Source organism: Corythoichthys intestinalis, chromosome 20 (assembly GCF_030265065.1).
Source record: "Corythoichthys intestinalis isolate RoL2023-P3 chromosome 20, ASM3026506v1, whole genome shotgun sequence".
In the NCBI taxonomy this organism is placed as follows: domain Eukaryota; kingdom Metazoa; phylum Chordata; class Actinopteri; order Syngnathiformes; family Syngnathidae; genus Corythoichthys; species Corythoichthys intestinalis.
This window is the reverse complement of record NC_080414.1, coordinates 7,067,840-7,089,889: the sequence shown is the minus strand read 5'-3', so window position 1 is coordinate 7,089,889 and position 22,050 is coordinate 7,067,840. Positions and strand designations below refer to the sequence as shown.

Sequence of the window (22,050 nt, the reverse complement as noted above, 5' to 3'; positions counted from 1 at the left end):
TGTCCCACTTCCGCTTTACGATGCGTCGTCATGGTCTAAAAATAGCATTCGTGCGGTACGCTATTGACTCGCACTAGCTTAGCCACTCCGGAGCCCTGAAACTAATAAATAACTAACAAACTACACAGAATTTGTTGAAATCAACTCCACCGACTAACTCAAAGATTTAGCCTGATTTTAAAAATTCTGAACTTCCCCTTTCCCTTTAACAATTTTTTTTTTTTTTTTCCCGGGATTTGAAGGGAATAGGTACTGTTCTTGCACACACCATATGTTTGTTTGCATTAGTCTAACACATTCATCTAACTATAGTTTAGACAGACTTCACTCCATGCCCTTGAACACCGTAAAGTGAATCACCTTATCCGAGCTCCTGAGGGGGAAATGGAAAAATGGTACCGTTTTTCGTAGGCACCGTCCAACTCGAACACACATAATATAATTAATCAGAGAATAGTATCATTTCTCATATTTACTGTAGGACTGAACTACTCTAAACACACCTAACATAAAATAAATAGCACACCATAGTTTAATGAAAAGCAGAATAGATACACAACGCCATCTTATCATAGAAGCCCAACGTGTGCGTCACGAGCAAGATTGACGCACCAAACTCTTGCAATCAGTTCTGCAAGGACAAAGAACAGCACGCTTTGTCCTAAAACAGGTTGAACCAGCCCAGATAACAAAGTTGATAGCGGGCGCTTGGGACGTCAAGACCAGCGTCGGTCGCTGTGGCAACCACGTCCCATCCACGGACGAACCTAACCGTTCAAAACCGGCCACAAAGGGATGGTCCCGAAACAACATGCAGCCACATCTTCGGCCCGGCCTACTCCACCACGGACTTTTCTATGTAGCCTTGTTTTGGATTTAACATTGTTCCTCCGTCGTCTGTTTTTGCCTTGTTTTTTGACCATTGTTGACGAGTAAATTGTCAACCTGCTTTCGGTGAGTCTTCTTCAAACTTTTGGAACATGGAGTAAGTACAAAGGGTTAACATAAGAGGTGAACGCGCGGAACATCCATCCTCCCGGTTGGCGCACGGAAGCGTTAAGCAGCGGAGCACCACTTCGTTCGGCTGTTGCCGTTTTCCGCGCGGCTTGGCCGGGAGGGCGAATTCCAACAGATTGGATGGAGATTCTCAAAATCAGGTTACTCGAACTCGGGTGCAAAAATATGCGATCTGGACATCCCTACTGAGAAGTGATTACTTAAAGTGCACACTATCATGTTAATGAATCCAACATTGAACCACGATGACATTCACCTTTAGCTTGAACGTGAAACACGAGCCACCCATTCAATGCCATATTCCAGTCTCCACTTTCTCTTACTTTCCAACTCTAGTGGCCTTTTATTTCAGCGACGATCTCTCCCCGTCCAAAAGTTTGTGTCCCGCACCAAGCATTTGAATGGGAAAGGTATTTTTTTCCAGTGTCATAAAACCACCGTTTTTGTTACAAACAATTTATTTTTGTACTTTCTGAACATTTTGTATGCATAACGCAAATGACAAAGCTTTATTTTCTCCTCAGTGGTTCCTGTGAGACAAGTGCTTTCAGTGTATGTTTGCAATTAAAACTCCAATGACAATGTTTCAAAACAGGCGCTAAGGCTATTATGTTTCTTTATTTTATGTCCACGAGCAATTCACGAGCGCAGGGTTGATTTCCTGACTGAGAAAAAAAAAATGGTGCAATTCATCTGCCTCTGTGCACTTGCTAGCGATACTTCCTTGCAACCTTTTCACGTGTTTTCGCACATCGATACTTGTTATTTTGTCATTCTTGGAGTGTCGATATATAAAAGCATGCTTGTGATGTACAAATGCCATGAGAAGCACAGCTACAGTACAAGGGTCCAATCATCCTGTATTTTTGTAATCATCTCAGAATTTGCTAATATACAGTATGTATATGTATGAAAAATGGATGTAATATAGAATAAGTGTATATTGCCCGATCATCTTTTTATGTACACTCATGAGTTCACACAGGAATTAATGGAACTTTGTCCCATGTTAATTACTAAAACCATCGGTAGCACTTTATTTGACAGTGGTGTTATACCGTCACACTTAGTGACATCTGTCATAAGCATTCATTAATCCTCATGACAGTGTCATGTCATAATTATGACAGTCTTATAACACTACTGTCAAAGTGTTACCAAAGCATCACTTTGTTCCTGTTTAAATCCAGTGTGACGGACGAGTTTGAAGTTTACTGTGCACAGTGCCATATTCACTTTATGTGCTGTTGTTTGTGGCAGTCCATATCGGGGAAAAATATTACTAAGCAAAAAAGTATCAATGAAAATACACTCGTGTGCCGCCGTGCACCTGGAAAAAAATGTATGATGAATGAAATAAAATTTGCAACTTGAAATGCTCAAGTCGAGTTTGATCACTTATGTGTATTTATTGAACAGTATGAACTGTGTTTTTATATGTACTGTAGGGGTGGGAATCTGGGTAGCTAAAGATACGATTTCCGAAACAAGGCTCACGACAACAATTATCGATACATGGGTAAGGAGATCTTTCTAGGATATTCTACAAATATTAAAAACAAATATTAAAAAGGTAAAACGGGCTGTTTTCATCTTTGTGCTGCCATCCCTCCCACTTAAAACAGATTGGAAGTCAGTGGCAGCCAATGCAATTTGGGGGCATTTCACATCATTTCCTGCAGATTTTCAGTCATGTCCTTTTCTTTTTGGGGCATTTACGGGTCACTTACTGTTGATTTTGGGACATTTACAGCTCACCTTTTGTCTGCAGAGCCGAGAACGAAAAGTGGTATTAGGTATATGGCAAAATGGCTTTTGGCATATAACTTTTTTTTTTTTTTTTATATATGACATTTTTTTTGGTATATGCCTAAATGACTTTTTAAATATGGCATTTTTTTTTTTTGGTATATTACATTTTTTGGCATATGGCATTTTTTTTATATATATATGGCATTTGGGGGGGGCTATATGGCAAAATTGATTTTGGCATATGGTACTTCTTTTGGGATATATGGCGAAATGGTTTTCGGCATATGGCATGTTTTTTTTTTTTTTGACATGCAAGGTTTTTTTTTTTGTAAATGGCAAAAAGGCTTTCAGCATCTGGCAGTTTTGGGTATATGCCAAAATGACTTGAAATATGGCATTTTTTTTGGTATATTACATTTTTTGGCATATGGCATTTTTTTTTTTTTACATATGACATTTTGGGGGGAGCCAATATGGCAAAATTGATTTTGGCATATGGTACTTCTTTTGGGATATATGGCGAAATGGCTTTCGGCATATGGCATGTTTTTTGTTTTTTTTTTACATGGAAGGTTTTTTTTTTTTTTTGTATATGGCAAAGTGGCTTATGGCATATGGTCATTTTTTTGGTAAATGGCAAAATGTCTTTTGGCATATGGTATTTTTTGGGTAACTTGGATTTTTCTGGCATATGGCAAAATGGCTTTTGGCATATGGCATTTTTTGGTACATGACGAAATTGCATATGGCATAAGGTAGTTTTTTTTTTGTTTTTTTTATTATGGCAAAATGGCATACGGCATTTTTAGGGGGTATATGGCAAAATGGCTTTTGACATATGGTAGTTTTTTGGTATATGGCAAAAAGGGCTTTTGGCATATGGCATTTTTTTTACATGACATTTTTTGGGCATATGCCAAAATGGCTTTTGGCATATGGCATTTTTTGGTAAATGGCAAAATGGCATATGGTACTTTATTATGGCATATGGCATTTTTGGGGGGTATATGGCAAAATGGCTTTTGGCATATGGTAGTTTTTTGGTAAATGGCAAAAATGGCTTCCGGCATTTGTCATTTTTTTCACATGACATTTTTTGGGTATATGCCAAAGTGGCTTTTGGAATATCGCATTTTTTTAGTATATGGCATTTTTTGGGCAAATGGCATTTTTTTGACAAATGGCATTTTTTGGGGGTATATGGCAAAATGGCTTTTGGCATATGGTAGTTTTTTGGGGTATATGGCAAAGTGGCTTTTGGCATATGGCATTTTTTTTAACATATGGTAGTTTTTGTATGTGGCAAAATGGCTTTTGGCATATGGCATTTTCTTGGGACAGTATATGGCAAAATGGCTTTTGGCGTATGGAATTTTTTTGGCCATATGGCAAAATGGCTTTTGGCATATGGTACTTTTTTTGTGTATGGCAAAATGGCTTATGACATATGGTAGTTTTTTGGTAAATGGCTTTTGGCATATGGTAAATTTTTGGGTAAATTGGATTTTTCTGGCATATGGCAAACTGGCTTTTAGCATATCGCATTTTTTGGTATATAGCAAAATGGCATATTTGGCATGTGGTAGGTTTTTTTTTTTTGTATATGGCAAAATGGATTTTGACATATGGCATGTTTTTTTTTTACATATGGTATGTTTTTTGTATATGGCAAAATGGGTTTTTGCATACAGTAGTTTTTTTGGGGGGTCATGTGGCAAAATGGCTTATGCCATTTGGCATTTTTGGGGGGTATATGGCGAAATGGCTTTTGGCATATGGTAGTTTTTTGGTATATGGCAAAAATGCTCAAGTTGAGTCTTTTGGCATGAGGCATTTTCATTTAGTATACGGCATTTTTTTTAGCATATGGCAAATGGCTGGCTTTTTTTCATATATAGCATTTCTTAGGCATACGGCATTTTTTTGTTTTGTTTTTTTGACTTTTCATTTTGGCAATATGACATCGCCAATGTGCTGTCATGGTAAATTTATGGTTAAAAATCACAACCACACTTTTTCTTGCCATTGAAATTCATGGGAAATTTGGACGTGCATGGCTGTCAACGACATCCCCTCACTTGGGTGCCTGTTGAATGTCAATCCGCTGTAATGGTAAGTTTTTGGTCAAAAATTACAACCACACATTTTTTTGCCATTGAAAATGAATAGGAAATTTGGACGTGCATGGCCTGCAAAAAAATACCATATGACCAAAGCCATTTTGCCATTTACCTAGCACCCCTTTTCGTTCTAGCAGTCTCTACCTCCTGTTGATTATGGGTTACTTAAAAGGAAGTGACTCAAGCATGTCCCCCAAATTAATAGGAATTGACTCAAAATCAACAGGAAGTAACCCCTAAATGCGCTAAAATACATTTTATTCAAATGGAAGATTTTGGTAGGAACGTTTTGCTTCCTTTTATTTTTTAAAGCGTGAACCCTTTCTAAAACAATATATCAATTCTTGGTGGGAGCTTATCGCTAACCTTTTGGGCCACAAAGTCTCACCATATATCACCTTTTCAATGTATTGTCACACCTCTACTGTACACATAGATACATTTGCAGTTTGTTTTTTATTAATAATCACCAGGGACAAAGAGCAAAGCCTCAATGGGATGTACGAGAGTTTTTGTTGGTCGATGTAAAGAAGGGATCCATGTTGTCATGGTAGCCAGCCTCCGTTCTCTCCATGCAGCACCTTGTCCAGGTTCTCCTTGTTCTGCAGACTGTTAAAGAGCAGCTCGAGCATCCGGACGACAGGCTGCATCTCCACATCGTCCATTGACTCGATGCGGTTCTGTCGCTTTCCGAACCGCCCGATGGGTCTCACGCCGCGACCCACGTACCAGAAGGGGTCTATCTCCGGACCTGGGCAACAAGCAGGTGCTTCAGTTTTATGCATTAGTTAGAATTATTGGTTTTAGTACTGCACTAATATATACTGTATGAACAAACTGCATTTAATAGTTTCATTGAACAGCTATCAAACAAGTACATTGTATACTGTATACAATGCTATGAAAAAGTATCTGAATCTTTAGTCATTTCTCACATTTCTGCATAAAATCACCAAATGTGATCTGATCTTTGTCAAAATCACACAGATGAAAATACAGTGTCTACTTTAACTAAAACCAGCCAAACATTTATAGGTTTTTTTTATATTTTAATGAGGATAGCATGCAAACAATGACAGAAGGGAGAAAAAGAACCCTCTGCCTTAGAAGACTTAAAGAGCAATTGAAACCAATTTTTACCAAACATTTTAGGTCAGGTGTGTGCCCAATCACTGATGAGTGGTTTAAATGTGCCCAGCCCACTATAAAACACACACCTGGTAAGAATTGTCTTGATGCGAAGCATTGTCGGATGTGCATCATGGCTCGGCCAAAAGAGCTGTCTGAAGACCTGCGATCAAGATTGTTGATTTGTATAAAGCTGGGAAAGGATACAAAACCATCTCTAAAAGTCTGGATGTTCATCAATCGACAGTCAGAGAAGTTGTCTACAAATGGAGAAAGGTTGGCACTGTTGCTTCTCTCCCAAGGAGTGGCCGTCCACCAAAGATGACATCAAGAGTTCAGCGCAAAATACTCAGAGAGGTAAAAAAGAACCCTAGAGTGTCTGCTAGAGACTTACAGAAATCACTGGCACAGTCCAATATCGCTGTGTACACATCAACTATATGCAAAACTATGGCCAAAAATGATGTTCATGGGAGGACTCCACAGAGGAAGCCACTGCTGTCTAAAAAAAACATTGTTGCTCAAAATATTTTGTTGTTTGACTGATGAAACCAAAGTTGAATTGTTTGGGAGTAACACACAACATCATGCATGGAGGAGAAATGGAACAGCTCACCAACATCAACACCTCATCACTGCCATGAAGCATGGTGGAAGGAGCATCATGATTTGGGGCTGTTTTGCTGCCTCAGGGCCTGAACAACTTGCAATCATTAATGGAATAATGAATGAAAAAGTTTATCACGAATGCCTGAGGCCGTCTGATCGACAGTTGAAGCTAAAAAGAGGCAATGATCCAAAACACAGAAGTAAATGAACTCTCAGAAGAACAAAATACAAGTCCAAGTCCAGACTTGAACCCAATTGAGATGCTGTGGCATGACCTAAAGAGAGTGGTTCATGCCAGACATCTAAGGAATCTGACTGAACTACAGCAGTTTTGTAGAGAAGAAAGGGCCAAGATTAGTATTGATCGATGTGTCAGACTGATCTGCAGCTACAGGAAGCGTCTGGTTGAAGTTATTGCTGCCAGTGGGGCCACAGAATATTAGATGTGATAGTTCACTTACTTATTTTTCCATCTTCTGTCGTTTTTTTTGCATATTATCCTCATTAAAATATGAAAACCTGTAAATGGTTGGGCTTTATTTTCATCTGTGTGATTTTGACAAAGTTCCGATCACATTTGATGGGGATTTTACGGAGAAATGTGAGAAATTCCAAAAGGTTCAGATACTTTTTCATACCACTATATATGATCCAATTTGTTCAACTTCAGCTTACTTCTGTTGTCCACATTGTGCACAATGTGGAAGTCGTGCTCCACTGTGGTGCTGTGTGCGCTACTTAAACTGCAGGAGGAGAGAAGGACGATGAGGAAAAGAGCCAGAGATGCAGGCAGCCCGCTTCTCGCCTGAAAATCGGTAACTTTCCAGGGCAACATGCTGAGGAGTCGGTCAAAGGCACTGCAGGAAGGAAGGCGAAGAAACTGGTCAGTCACCTTTTATGCACCTCACATGTTTAAACAAGTGGGAGAACATCTACTGACTAAATCATCAAGTCCTCTACACTTGCTAGCACACAATTTAGATGCAATTTATTTCCACACTGATGTCTTATGTTTCATTCAGAATATTTTTACCTTACACTCAGAGGTGGGTAGAGTAGCCAAAAATTGTACTCAAGTAAAAGTAACGTTACTTCTAATGATATTAATTGAGTTCAAGTAAAAGTAGTCATCCAAAAAATATACTCAAGTACAAGTAAAAAGGTATTCTATGAAAAAAAACTACTCAAGTACGGAGTAATTCCTTATTTTACGTATTTTTTTAAACGATAGCCTATTTTTTTCTCCGCATAAGGTCATCTACACTGCTGGCCAAAAGTATTGGCGCCCCTGCAATTCTTTTAGATAATGCTCAATTTCTCCCAGAAAATGATTGCAATTACAAATGCTTTGTTAGTAATATCTGCATTTATTTTGCTTCCAATGGAAAAAAAAAGGGAAAAAAAAGGAGAATGGGGGGAAATCATAACCATTTTACACAAAACTCCAACAATGGACCGGACAAAAATATTGGCAATAACTAAATCACACTTGCAGCCAGTTAAAATGGATTAAAGTTGACTCAACCTTGGTCCTGTGTCCTTGTGTGTACCACATTAACTTTCATTCATTCGTTTTCCCAGCTGCTAATCCTCACTTGGGTCACGATCCCAGCTAACTAAACTGCTGACCAAAAGTATTGGCACCCCTGCAATTCTGTCAGATAGTGCTCAATTTCTCCCAGAAAATGATTGCAAATGTTTTGGGGGGTAATATCTTCATTTATTTTGCTTGCAATAAAAAAAAAACACACAAAAGAGAATGAAAAGGGAAAAAAAATATATATATATATATATATATATATATATATATAGATATATAATCATTTTACACAAAACTCCAAAAATGAACGGGACAAAAGCATTGGCAAAAACGAAATCCCACTTGCAGCCAGTTAAAATGGATTAAAGTTGACTCAACCTCTGTCCTGTGTCCTTGTGTGTACCACATTATATTTCATCCATTCATTTTCCCACCCACTTATCCTCACTAGGGTCACGATCCTAGCTAACTACACTGCTGACCAAAAGTATTGGCACCCCTGCAATTCTGTCCGATAATGCTCAATTATCCCAGAAAATGATTGAAATTACAAATGATTTGGTAGTAATATCTTCATGTTTTTTGCCTACATTGAAAAAACACAAAAGAAAATGGGGGGGGGAATCATTATCATTTTCCACAAAACTGGGCCAGACAAAAGTATTGACACCCTTTGAAAAATCATGTGATGTTTCTGTAATTTGTGTAATTAACAGCACCTGTTACTTACCTGTGGCACATAACAGGCGGTGGCGATAGCTAAATCACACTCACTTGCAGCCAGTTAATATGGATTAAAGTTGACTCAGCCTCTGTCCTGTGTCCTTATGTGTACCACATTGGGCATGGAGAAAAGAAAGAAGACCAAAGAACTGTGTGAGGACTTGAGAAGCAAAGTTGTGTGGAAGCATGGGCAATCTCAAGGCTACAAGTCCATCTCCAAAGACCTGAATGTTCCTGTGTCTACCGTGCGCAGTTTCCTCAATAGGTGTAAAGCCCATGGCACTGTGGCTACCCTCCCTAGAAGTGGGCGGAAAAGAAAAATTGACGAGAGATTTCAACGAAAGATAAAGAACCTCAACTAACATCCAAACAAGTTCAAGCTGTCCTGCAGTCCGAGGGTACAACAGTGTCAACCCGTACTATCCGTCGGCGTCTGAATGAAAAGGGACTCTATTGTAGGATACCCAGGAAGACCCCACTTCTGACCCAAAGACATAAAAAGCCAGCCTGGAGTTTGCCAAAAAGAATGTTCTCTGGTCAGATGAGACAAAAGAAGCTTTTTGGGAAAGGCATCAACATAGTTTACAGGAATAAAAAACAAGGCCTTTAAAGAAATAACACGGTCCCCACAGTCAAACATGGTGGAGGTTCCCTGATGTTTTGGGGTTGCTATGCTACCTCTGGCACTGGACTGCTTGACCGTGTGCATGGCATTATGAAGTCTGAAGACTACCAACGAATTTTGCAGAACAATGTAGGGCCCAGTGTTAGAAAGCTGGGTCTCCCTCAGAGGTCATGGGTCTTCCAGCAGGACGATGACCCAAAACACACTTCAAAAAGCACTAGAAAATGGTTTGAGAGAAAGCACTGGAGACTTCAAAAGTGGCCAGCAATGAGTCCAGACCTGAATCCCATAGAACACATCTGAAGAGATCTGAAAATGGCAGTTTGGAGAGGGCACCCTTCAAATCTCAGAGACCTGGAGCAGTTGGCCAAACAAGAATGGTCTAAAATTCCAGCAGAGCATCATTGTAAGAAACTCATTGATGCATACCGGAAGCGGTTGTTCGCAGTTATTTTGTCTAAAGATTGTGCTATCAATTATTAGGCTGAGGGTCCCAATACTTTTGTCCGGCACATTTTTGGAGTTTTATGTAAAATGATAATGATTTTTTTTAAAATTCCCAATCTCTTTTGTGTTTTTTCATCACAAGCAAAATAACTAAAGATATTGCTACCAAAGCATTTGAAATTGGGAGGAATTGAGCGTTATCTAACTGAATTGCAGAATTGCCAATACTTTTGGCTAGCAGTGTATATGAACTGTTATTATTTTGATACTATAACCTATTAGATGACCACATTAGGCTAAAAATATGCCAGAATGGTTGAACTCCGACTGAAAAAATAGACATGGAAATCATGATGTTAGAACATCGATGGGATCATAAGACTGGACTGCAAGCTTGTTTTGTGTGTGTAGCGATGTATCTGTATTGTTACGTCTAATTGCTATAATGGAGGTTTGTGATTACTGTTGCTGCGTCTGATTGGGTGAGCCATTGTGCAAGTAAAAACAAAGAGAGAAAAAAAAAATAGCGACTCTAGTGCAGCCCAAATTAGCAGAGTAAGGTTACCTTTTCTTCTTCACAAATCTACTCAAGTAAAAGTAAAAAGTATGGCATGGTAAAGCTACTCTTATAAGTAGGGCTGTCAAAATTATCGCGTTAACGGGCGGTAATTATTGTCTTTAATTTATCACGTTAAAATATTTGACGCATTTAACGCACATGCCCTTCAAACAGATTAAAATGAATGCTCAGTGCAATGTCCACTTGTTACTTGTGTTTTTGGGAGTTTTGTCGCCCTCTGCTGGCGCTTGGGTGCTACTGATTTTAGGGGCTTCAGCACCCATGAGCATTGTGTAATTATTGACATAAAAAATGGCGGGCTACTAGTTTATTTTTTGATTGAAAATTTTACAAATTTTATTAAAACGAAAACATTAAGAGGGGTTTTAATATAAAATTTCTATAACTTGTACTAACATTTATCTTTTAAGAACTACAAGTCTTTCTATCCATGGATGGCTTTAACAGAATGTTAATAATGTTAACGCCATCTTTTTGATTTATTGTTATAATAAACATATACAGTACTTATGTACCGTATGTTGAATGTATATATCAGTCTTGTGTCTTTCCATTCCAACAATAATTTACAGAAAATTATGGCATATTTTATAGATGGTTTGAATTGCGATTAATTACAATTAATTTTTAAGCTGTAATTAACTCGATTAAAAATTTTAATCGTTTGACAGCCCTACTTATATGTACATTTTTCTCAGAAAGTTATTCAAGTATTGTCATTTTCGCACTATAAGGCGCACCTGACTATAAGCCGCCACCCACCAAATTTGACACAAAAATGGCATTTGTTTATAGATAAGCCGCACTGGACTATAAGCCGCAGCTGTCCTCACTGTATTATGGGATATTTACACCAAAGGATATTAACCGGTAGCACTAAATTTGACAGTGGCATCATGAGACTGTCACAAGACCGAATGAATCGCCACTCATTGCTTCAAAAAGCCTGAATTTGACCATCACTGTTCTCTTGGGGGTGACAGTCAACCTCTGCTGCCATCTGCTGTCAACACTGTTGTTGTCCAACATGCCTCCTAGGATGTATTGCAGCGCTACAGATGTAAATAACAAATCAAAATTCACTTTCTGTGCTAATTATTTATTTAGTTACTGTTCTAGTTGTTTCATTCATTGCTAGTTAAGGAATTTGGTAACACTTTATTTGACAGTGACGCCATAAAACTGTCACAAGACCATCATAATTATGACATGACACTGCCATGAGCATTAATGAATGCTTATGACAAGTGTCAATTTGTGTCATCAGGCAAATGATCTCCCTTTTGAATGGATGTAAAACATCCAAGCTGGACATAAATGGAGGTGGTGACATAATTTGCCGGGTGACACTTAATGACCAGTGTTGGGCACGTTACTTTAAAAAAGTAATTAGTTATAGTTACTCACTACTTCTTCCGAAAAGTAACTGAGTTAGTAACTGAATTACTCTATAGTAAAAGTAACTAATTATCAAGGAAAGTAACTATTTCGGTTACTTTAAAAAGAAGTTGTTGTATGTCAAAGAATTTGAAATTTTCTGAGCAGTATTCGAGTCAGTTGAATAGAGAAGAACAGAAAGGTAGTTGTAATATTGTAATATTTATTGCACCTCACCAGCAACAGATTTATCCTACATTTGAAGTGCAACAAAAATAAACAGATTTGAATTGCTTACCACAGATGTCGACAAAAGCTTTGCCCCGGGACAAAAATTACACTTTACATGCACGTTCTTTCCTTTAGTTTCGACCAACTTGAAATAGTGTTTATATCTCTACCTCGTAAAGTTTTCCTCTAAATGCTCTGCCATCATATCCCTCTGCATCTGTTTTGCGTGTGTGTTTTTGCCGCACGCGCTGTTCCGGTTTGTGTGTGAAAACACCGGCTCTGGAGTACGTGCGCTGTTAGGCTCGAGCGTTTAAGTCACAGAATGGGGGATCACGTGAGATTTCACTACAACGCAGCCATATTGGAAGCAGGTCTGGCTCACGGGACATTAAACTTTAACTTGCCAGTTCGATAAAGAGACAAACTTGTTACTAAGGCGAAGAACAGATATGTGATCAAACTTAAGGATGTGAACAATGTTTACCCTTACGAGCAAGCAAATGGAGTAGAGATGTCGACGGGCTTCCACAATTACGGGAAATGGACATTCTGCTGTATTTATTGTTTGGTGTATGTTACTAAACTCATCAGTGATTCCGAAATTACAAATCGCTACAAAGCTACGAACAGTTTTGCTGCGGATGGGTGCAGGACTTGCACATTATGACCGTATCAAACGGCAACTCCATCGTTCTTGCAGAGGTAGGCTATGTGTGTTTACTATTTTCATTGCCATGAACCTGAACGCACCCCAAGTCTTGGATGACAAATAAACAGAGCAGAGTAGACTCGCTACGGCTGGTAGTTCCTTCAATTTATTCAAAGTAAGTAACGCACCGCTTTTGACCGTCAGTAACGGTAACGGCGTTGTAACGGCGGAAAAAATAATTAGTTAGATTACCCAGTTACTGAAAAAATAACGCCGTTATGTAGCAGCGTTATTTATAACGGCATTATTCCCAGCACTGTTAATGACATCTGTCATAAGCATTCATTCATGCCCATGATAATGTCATGTCATAATTATGACTGTCTTATGGCAGTCTTATGTCGCCGCTGTCAAATAAAATGTTACCTATTAAACCAAATAAATAAACAAATAAGCCGCACTGGACTATAAGCCCCAGGATTCAAAATGAGGAGGAAAAAAGTAGTGGTTTATAGTCCGAAAATTACGGTAAATGTAACGGAGTAAATGTAACGCGTTACTACCCCTCTGTATACACTGCAAATTTATAGCGTCTTATTTTGTAAATGTAGTCAAATAATTTTCGCCATCATGTTAAAGACTAGTTAACACATTTAAGCGTCAGATTATTCCACTTACTTTAGGTAAATATTACTATTGCTTCCTATTAAACCCATACAATCTAAAAATTGATCATTTTTCACCTAAATCAAGAAAAAATTGTTTTCAAATAATGTTTTGAAAAATACCTATTCATGAGCTAAGAACATTTATGACAAACAAAGATTATTTATACTCATATATTGCTTAAAATAAGTTAATACCAAGCCCCTAAGAAGATATGGAAGAAGGAAAAAAAAAGAGGGGGGAAAAAAAAGTACCACAGAAGATTTTTTTTCTGTTGAAGCAAAAAAATAAATAAAGTTAGCATTTATTTAGCGTAAATATGTCGAAGTACGATGCTAGTCTGTTAGTCAATGTAGCGGCCGCCTTATGTAAACAGGGCTTTTCCGGTGAAAATTCTTGTGAATAAATGCTTAAAATTCCCTGAATTCTTTATAGATATGAACGTAAAAAAGTCTCGATTCTTTGTTAAAAGAGCAAAAAAACTTGGCAGTAAGCATTTATTTTACGTAAATATGTCGAAGAATGATGCTAGTCTGTTCGACAATGTGGCGGCAGCATTACAACAAAGAGCTTTTTACGTTAAAAATTCTTGTGAAACAACGAAAAATATAATAATTACTAGAGATGTCCGATCGACTGATCGATCGGGTCCGATCACGTCATTTTCAAAGTATCGGAATTGGCAAAAAAATATCGGCTATGCCTTTTTTTAATATATATATATATATATATATATATATATATTTTTTTTTTTTTTTTTTTTTTATTAAATCGTTTTCTAATTGTATTTAACGTTACAGACATAATATGTTTCACTCTTCCAGAGTCATTAGTTTAGGCTTAAGGTAGGGTTATCAAATTTATCCTAATAACGGCGGTAATTAATTTTTCAAAAAATGTATCACGTTAAAATATTTAACGCAATTAATACATGCGCTGCACGACCCACTCACGCATTGTCGCGCGCAATCTGTAATGGTGCCGTTTTACCTGTATAGAGAAATAAAAGGCAGCGTAAAATGAGTAGAGTGAATTTTGGCAGCCTTCGGAGCCTTTTTGTAATTGGCTAAAACCTTACAATCCCTCTCCCTACGATTACAAATATCATGGGAAGCAATGTGGGGAAGCAAGGTAGCAATTGATCTTTATCTTAACACCTTATGTTATTTGCCAACACAGAGAAGGTATATCAATTGGTAGCACTATGCACAGTCATGGTTCCACTTCCCATCATGCATTTGGGCATGACTACAGTATCATTTACTGAAAGCTCAACAAATACACTAGATGGCAATATTTAGTCACAATATACAAAGTCACAAGTCTTTCTATCCGTGGATTCCTCTCACAGAAAGAATGTTAATAATGTAAATGCCATCTTGAAGATTTATTGTCATAATAAACAAATACAGTACTTATGTACTGTATGTTGAATGTATATATTCGTCCGAGTTTTATTCATTTTTTTCTTAATGCATTGCCAAAATGTATATGATCGGGAAAAATTATGGGGAATGATTGGAATTGAATCGGGAGCAAAAAAAAAAAGCAATCGGATCGGGAAATATCAGGATCGGCAGCTTTCGTATTTTTTCAACCTAAATCCGGCATTGAATCGCTGCATGTGTCACTGCGAATAACTGAAGCAGATTGTGGGATGGCCCCCTACTTGAAGGTGTGGTGCAGTGAAGGTGGAATCTGACCGGTCAATATCGTTATCAAGTCTATGCTTCAATGTTAACTTTTTTTTTTTTTTTTTTGCTTCGATGTTAAAAAAAAAAAAAAATTCCTTCGACCCTTTTTTTTTGTCACTTCCGGTTTTTTTTTTTTGTTTTGTTTTTTCTTGACAGAGGAAAAATCTTCTGTGTCCCTTTAGGGCCACTTTTTTTTTTATGTCAACTTTTTTTTGCCTCTGTTTTTTTTTCCTTCTTCCACGTCCCCTTTTGGGCTCCGTATGTTAAGCGTATTTTCAGCTATTTTTCTTATTTCAAGATATCTGAGTAAAATGTCCTTGAAGCTCTGATGAATAATTTCACTTATTTCTAGCAGATTTACACCGAAAACAAGGGATTTTAACTCGTTTTAACCAGATGTGTTTTTGCAGTGTATACAAGAGAACCCAATTTAAGATGTTTCTTTGTTTAATCTTTTGATCATTTACACATTAAGCTCAAATTAAATTTTGATAACAGGAAAAAATGGTACTTGTGAATTAAAAAAAAAAAAAAGTGCATTAATGAGGTGATTAGCATTTATTTGTTGCAAATCTGCAATCTTGAGAGGGTTAAACAGATCTTTAATTGAAATTAGTACACTGCAAAAACCACACATCCTTAAAACAAGTTAAATTCCCTTGTTTTCAATGTAAATCTACTAGAAATAAGTAAAATTATCTGCCTGTGCTTGAAGTGAATTTCACGCGCCTAGATTTCTTGTCTAGAAAAGAAAAATAGCTAGCGGAAAACAATCTTAACAGACTTATTTTAAGCAATAAATTAGTATATTTAATCGTAAAAAGCTTTGAAATGTCAGAAATGTTCTTAATTCAAGAACAGGTATTGTTAAAAAAAAATATTTGAAAGCTTAATTTAGGTGAAAAATGACCAACTTTTAGATGTATGGGCTTGATAAGAACAATTAGTAATGCATTTACTTTAAGTAAATGGAGTAGTCTGACCCATTAATCTGTCAACTAACACTCAAAACATGGAGAAAATTATTTGACTAGATTTAAGAAAAATAATTTAATTAAGTCATTACTAATCTGCAGTGTAACAGACTTTTGTTCTGACCATGCAAAAATGACACCATTTTTTTGTTTTTAAACAATACAACATGCTTACAACTAAAAGCTTAACCCTTTATTGGCAATTGTATCACATGTGATACACCTAGAATTTCATGATTTTGAGACTAATTCAGTTTTGACATTTCTTTTTGAAAAAAAAAAAAAGATGGATCCAAGTCAACACATGCATTTGCAGGTTCCATGAGAAAAAAAAAACAGGATTTAGCAAGGGTTATAGATATTAGAGCGCTTATCACACATATTCATTTTGACTTTTCTTTTTACAAATTTGAAAAAAGGTTTCATTAGGACCTTTTTTTAATTAATTTTGGGATTCTCTGATAATTGCTCCATGTTGCAGGTATTTAAGGGTTAAAACTAACTAACTACAGCAATTTTTATTCATGTATTTTTTTTATGGCTGCTGTCTTACCAACATGTGAGCAATAATTGAGTATTTCCCAAGGATTGTACAAAAACAAAAACAAGCATAACAATGGGATTATTTTTTAAATCTGTTTAAATAATGCTGTTGAATTATATTCAATATTGTATAAAAACAGTAACATGAAATATGATACAAAAGAATATCAATGAACCGAAACCCCCAAAAAATCTTTTGAAATGTTTACTAAATGACGCATTATTCATAAAAACAATAAATACATAAAGCTTACCCTGAACTTTGGTAAGAGGCTGAGGTCAGCAGGCGAGGTCTGTAGTTGTTAGAGCTACTCAGGTGTCCAGCATCTTATATATCTCTGCTTCTCATGTGCCTGCGGGATGATGAATAAACACACACACGCACCCACCACGCACACAGAGGACGCATCCCCCCACCCCTCCATGCCCTTACCTTCCCACTCCTGAAAACCCTTTGCAAATGGACATGTCTTTTTTGAGTCGTCCTGCCGTCCGTCACGCAGCAGAGGCGTCCATCAGCAAGTTGATGACGTGAAGACAACTTTAAATTAGTCAACATGGGGGAAACCCGGCACCTCGAGTACGTCTCTGTGATCCACAACCGTGGTGGGCGTCTTTTTCATGGGGCTGTCATCAATCGTTTTGATTGCCAGGGGCATGGCAGGACACAATCAGTTTTAGGACAGATGACTATTTTATGATCTTAGTGACTACTGAATGGAAAGTACTCCTCTGTTCCAGAACAATGCACATTTAAATACATGACCTAGGGTCAGGCATGAAGGCCTAAAACAGTCACTGTGTGACTTTAAAATTTTTATTTATTCATTATTTACTTTTAAAATTACAGAAACACTCGGTATCTTTTCAGTTTTGGTCGATTTTAGCGACGCCGATGGACAAAAGCGGTAATGTTTTGCCCCATAGTGCCTGTGACACAAAAAAGAATGTTTATTTCATATTACACGCTGTATTTTATGCTCCTGAATGAAATGGACCACTTAGATGTGTGTGGAAGCGATCGATATATTTTTTCATTTTTTTGAATCCCGCGCCATGAAAATGAATAACTTCGATTTTTGAAGAGGAATGCGAATGTGACATCACCCGGGTCAGCATCTCACAATACAGCATTGCTTTATAGCATGCAGATGGACTGCGGATTCAGCTGATTTTGCGGATTAATTCTTTTTTTTTTTCGCATCACACCAACCAAATGTGCTGCAGAAAATTGTTGCTGCGGAGAGGCGTGTGACCCTTTTTGGGTGTCAAAACTCCCTTCCCCCTCAGAGAATGGCCAAAACAAGTGCACTATACTCGGCTTATTGCCCTCTTCGCGTGCCTAGTGTTCTGTCAATTTTTCCACCCCATCAGAAATTGCAACTTTGTGTTAAAAATGGCCGCGAGTACAGCGATTAGAAAGTAAACACAACAAACATTGTCAAAATAAAGGACTATTTACTTACGTTTGATCATGGGCGGACATGTAGAAAAGTTCTCCTCAGACACATTCTGCCATGTTAGCTGCACAACAACTGCACGCCGCTCTTTCACTGCATTAATTTAGGCCACATTCGTGTTGACCATGTGGCAAACGAGCTCTCCTGCCCACAGCAGTGGAACGACGAGCTGTAAGTTGCTCGCCGCCGGGCAGCTTGCCGATCGGTGAAGACAATCGACAACCCCGCCAAGTGTGACATGATTCGGGGTAGTTTTGTGTGATTTTTCGCATCAAAGACTTTGAAACATCACTCGGTTCGGGTTAGAATGTCGGCTAGCTGTCACGCCTCCTGGTTTGTTTACGCTCTCTGAAGCCGGGGCAGGGAAATGACAAAAGTTGGACTAACTACGGTGGCATAAAATGCATTTTTAATATTTGATATTCCGTTTAGCACAAGACTGTTATTTGTCATGACCATACCATTTATTTAGCAATTGGGGGAAAATACATAGAAAAAAAGAATATCCTGTAAAAATATTGGCGTAGAGAGATTGAAACAATGACATTTTGCGGCTCTCTTCGTCACATTTTCCTCATTCTGAATAATTTCCCCTCAATGGGCTGAATTCTAAATCAGATAAAACCATGACCCTGCCGACGTCATCCTTCTGTTGGGGACGCTAGACCACTATAATGACAGGGAGGGGCCAAACAGCAGAATAAGAGACTAATTTCTCGTCATCTACGCTTTGCCAAATTGTTGTATATAATTGAATCGTCTCGTCTTGAATCGTAATTTACATAATAATGCTATTTAAGACTTTTTTATCCTGTCATATGCACTTTAAAGGTCTGTGCTGTGTGACTTTCACCCACTGACTTGTAGCGTTAGCATTGTGTTGTCATTAGCATAGCGTTAGCACTAGCATGTATTGCAGTCAATTGGTTCAAAGCTCCATTGCTTCAAGAAGCTTCATTTAGCCATCACTGCTCCCTTGGGGGAGCAATGAAGCTTTGCAGTCAATTGATTCGAAGCTTCATTACTTCAATAAGCTTCATTTTGGCCATCACTGATTCCTTGGGGTAGACAGTCAACCTCTGCTGCCACCTGCTCTCGACACTGCTGTTGTCCAAAATGCCTCCTAGCATGCATTGCAGTGCTACAGATATAAATAACGATCAAAATTCATGTTCCGTGCTAATTATTTCTTCAGTTACTGTTCCAGTTGTTTCAATAACTGCTAGTTATGGTCTTTGGTAACACTTTATTTGACAGTGGCGCCATAAGACTGCCATTAGACAATCATAATTATGACATGACACTGTCATGAGCATTAATCAATGCTTATAACAGATGTCATTTAATGTTATCCGGCAACTTATCTCACTTTTGAATAGATGTAAAATATCCGAGCTGGACATAAATGGAGTTAGTGGCATAATTTGCCGTATGACATCTGTCATAAACATTCAGTAATGCCCATGATAGTGTCATTTAATAATTATGACGGTTGTATGACACTCTTAAAAGCCAGTACTTTTTTCCTTCATTTTGAATCCTGCGGCTTATAGTCCAGTGCGGCTTATTTGTTGATTTGTTGGGTTAATAGGTAACACTTTATTTGACAGCAGCGTCATAAGACTGTCATAACTATGACATGATACTATCATGGGTATAACTGAAGGCTTATGACAGATGTCATTAAGTGTCATCCAGCAAATTATGTTACTAACTCCATTTATGTCCAGCTCAGATCTTTTACATCTATTCAAAAGGGAGATAATTTGCCGGATAGCACTAAATGATATCAGTTATAAGCATTCATTAATGCTCATAACAGTGTTGTGTCATAATTATGATTGTTTAATGACAGTCTTATTGCACCACTGTCAAATAGTGTTACCATAACTAGCAATTAATTAAACAACTGGAATAGTAACTGAAGGAATAATTAGCACAGAACATGAATTTTGATCGTTAGATATAGCTGTAGCGCTGCAATGCATGCCAGGAGGCATGTGGGTTGACAGCAGGTGGCAGCAGAGGTGTCTCCCCCAAGGGAGCAGTGATGGCCAAAATGAAGCTTCCTGAAGCAATTAAGCTTTGCAGCCAATTGGTTCAAAGCTTCATGGTGGTTCATTTGGTCTTATGACAGTCGCATGATGCCCCTGTCATATAAAGTGTTATCTATTTTTGTGTAAATATCCCATAATACAGTGAGGACAGCTGCGGTTTATAGTCTAGCGCGGCTTATCTATGAACAAATGTCGTTTTCGTGTCAAATTTGATGGGTGGCGGGTTAATCAGGTGCACCTTATAGTGCGAAAATTACAGTAACTTTTTCTATCTTTTGTTGTTCTGCCAATTTTCGCGAAAGCTTTCCCATCGACTTCTGTCTTTTTTTCTATTTCTTAAGTTCCAAATCATTAACATTTTTACAGAAACTAAAAATAGTTCAATTTGAAGACTTTTTCTACAGTTCCTTACTGCTTGATGTCTGGTTTGCCTCTTGAAAAACAACAATGTGTCATTTGTACCTGATTGAATGACCTCACCTTTGAATGGCACCACAGATGAGACCTGCGAAGTCACAGCATGGTATCATGAAATAGACAACTGCATCAGCGTGAGATTCTCACATCTCTTTTATATATAACGTTACAGATTGATTCCAGTTCGGAAATTGTGAATTGGAGTGTCATGTCCATGTACATGAACATCATTCCACTATTGCTCCAAGCCATTGAGAAATGCACTATTGATTGAGAAAACCTTCTAAGGCGAGTGATTCACAACTCGGCCAGACCAAACCTGCATGCTCTTACTCATTCCTTGTACCTGCTACAGTATATTTTGTTAATTGACTCATAAATTGTGTCCGAAACATGGCGTGGGCTTGTTGACCATGTTTGGCTCATCCTCATACCTGAACAAAAATGTTTCAAGTAAATGGTCAATACGGACTTCATTCAGATTTTAGCTAAGCATTTACAAAAAAAAAAGTAAATGTATCCACTTAGAGTGTTTTTACTAGATTTTGAAATTCATCATTACTGTGTTTAGATAAATAATGACCTTCTACGATCATAAAATTTAAAAGCATTACATTAGAAATTAGCGTCAATGTTTTTTTTGTTTGCTTTTCCCCCTGAAATAAAAAAGTTATCATCAAAGAATTTTGTTTGTGTCAAATATTTGCTGCCCTCGTGTGGTGGGTTTGAAGTAAACAACAATAGAAGTGTAACTTGTTTGGTGATTTATAAATTAATTACTCTTTATTTCGGACATGTGAGGAAAAAAATAACAATAGCTTATGTCTACATTAGTATAGTGTAGTGGACTGTAGTGTAGTAATAGTAGTTATAGCATAGTGTAGTAATAGCAGTTATATTATAAGTTATAAGTATGGTATAGTATAGTAAAATAGTAGTAGTAGTACCGTATTGGCCCGAATATAAGACGGCCCTGATTATAAGACGACCCCCTCTTTTTCAAGATTTAAGTTTGAAAAAAAGACTTTTTGAACACCAAATTAATTTTTATACAGAAAATAATTACAGTACTTCCGAAACAAATGATTATAACAATATATTTGAGAGAAAAAGCATGTTATTTTTCCTCATTCAAATCGTAATATCTGAACATTTAAATATGTAAACTAAAGTGCAATCACATTCGTAAATGAATGGCTTCTTGTTTTTGAAATGTAAATAAACCAATCTATTGTGATAAAACAACAAATTTGCAATAACTGCATTAACCATCAAAGTGAAGTCTAACTGTAACTGTAGTCTTGAAACAAATCTGAATCAGGAAAAACACTGCAATAAAAAATTGCAAAGTGGTAAAACTTGAGAGAACCTGAGATCTGTCATGACAGAACATCGCTTCAATGATATCCGGCGCCATCTAGCGTCGTGAATGGGGAGGGTA

The 22,050-nt window shown here is 37.5% G+C and overlaps 1 protein-coding gene across 1 annotated transcript; it reads right to left on the bottom strand.

The window, feature by feature from the left end:
• Window positions 1–5,316: 5,316 nt before the first annotated feature.
• Window positions 5,317–17,143, bottom strand: prlh2 (prolactin releasing hormone 2). The gene is made up of 4 exons (XM_057825072.1): window positions 17,109–17,143; window positions 16,930–16,983; window positions 7,302–7,462; window positions 5,317–5,640 (listed from the first exon to the last, which is right to left on the bottom strand). Exons 1-4 carry the CDS (start codon window positions 17,141–17,143, stop codon window positions 5,435–5,437), a joined length of 456 nt encoding a protein of 151 aa, XP_057681055.1. The 3' UTR covers window positions 5,317–5,434.
• Window positions 17,144–22,050: the final 4,907 nt, after the last annotated feature.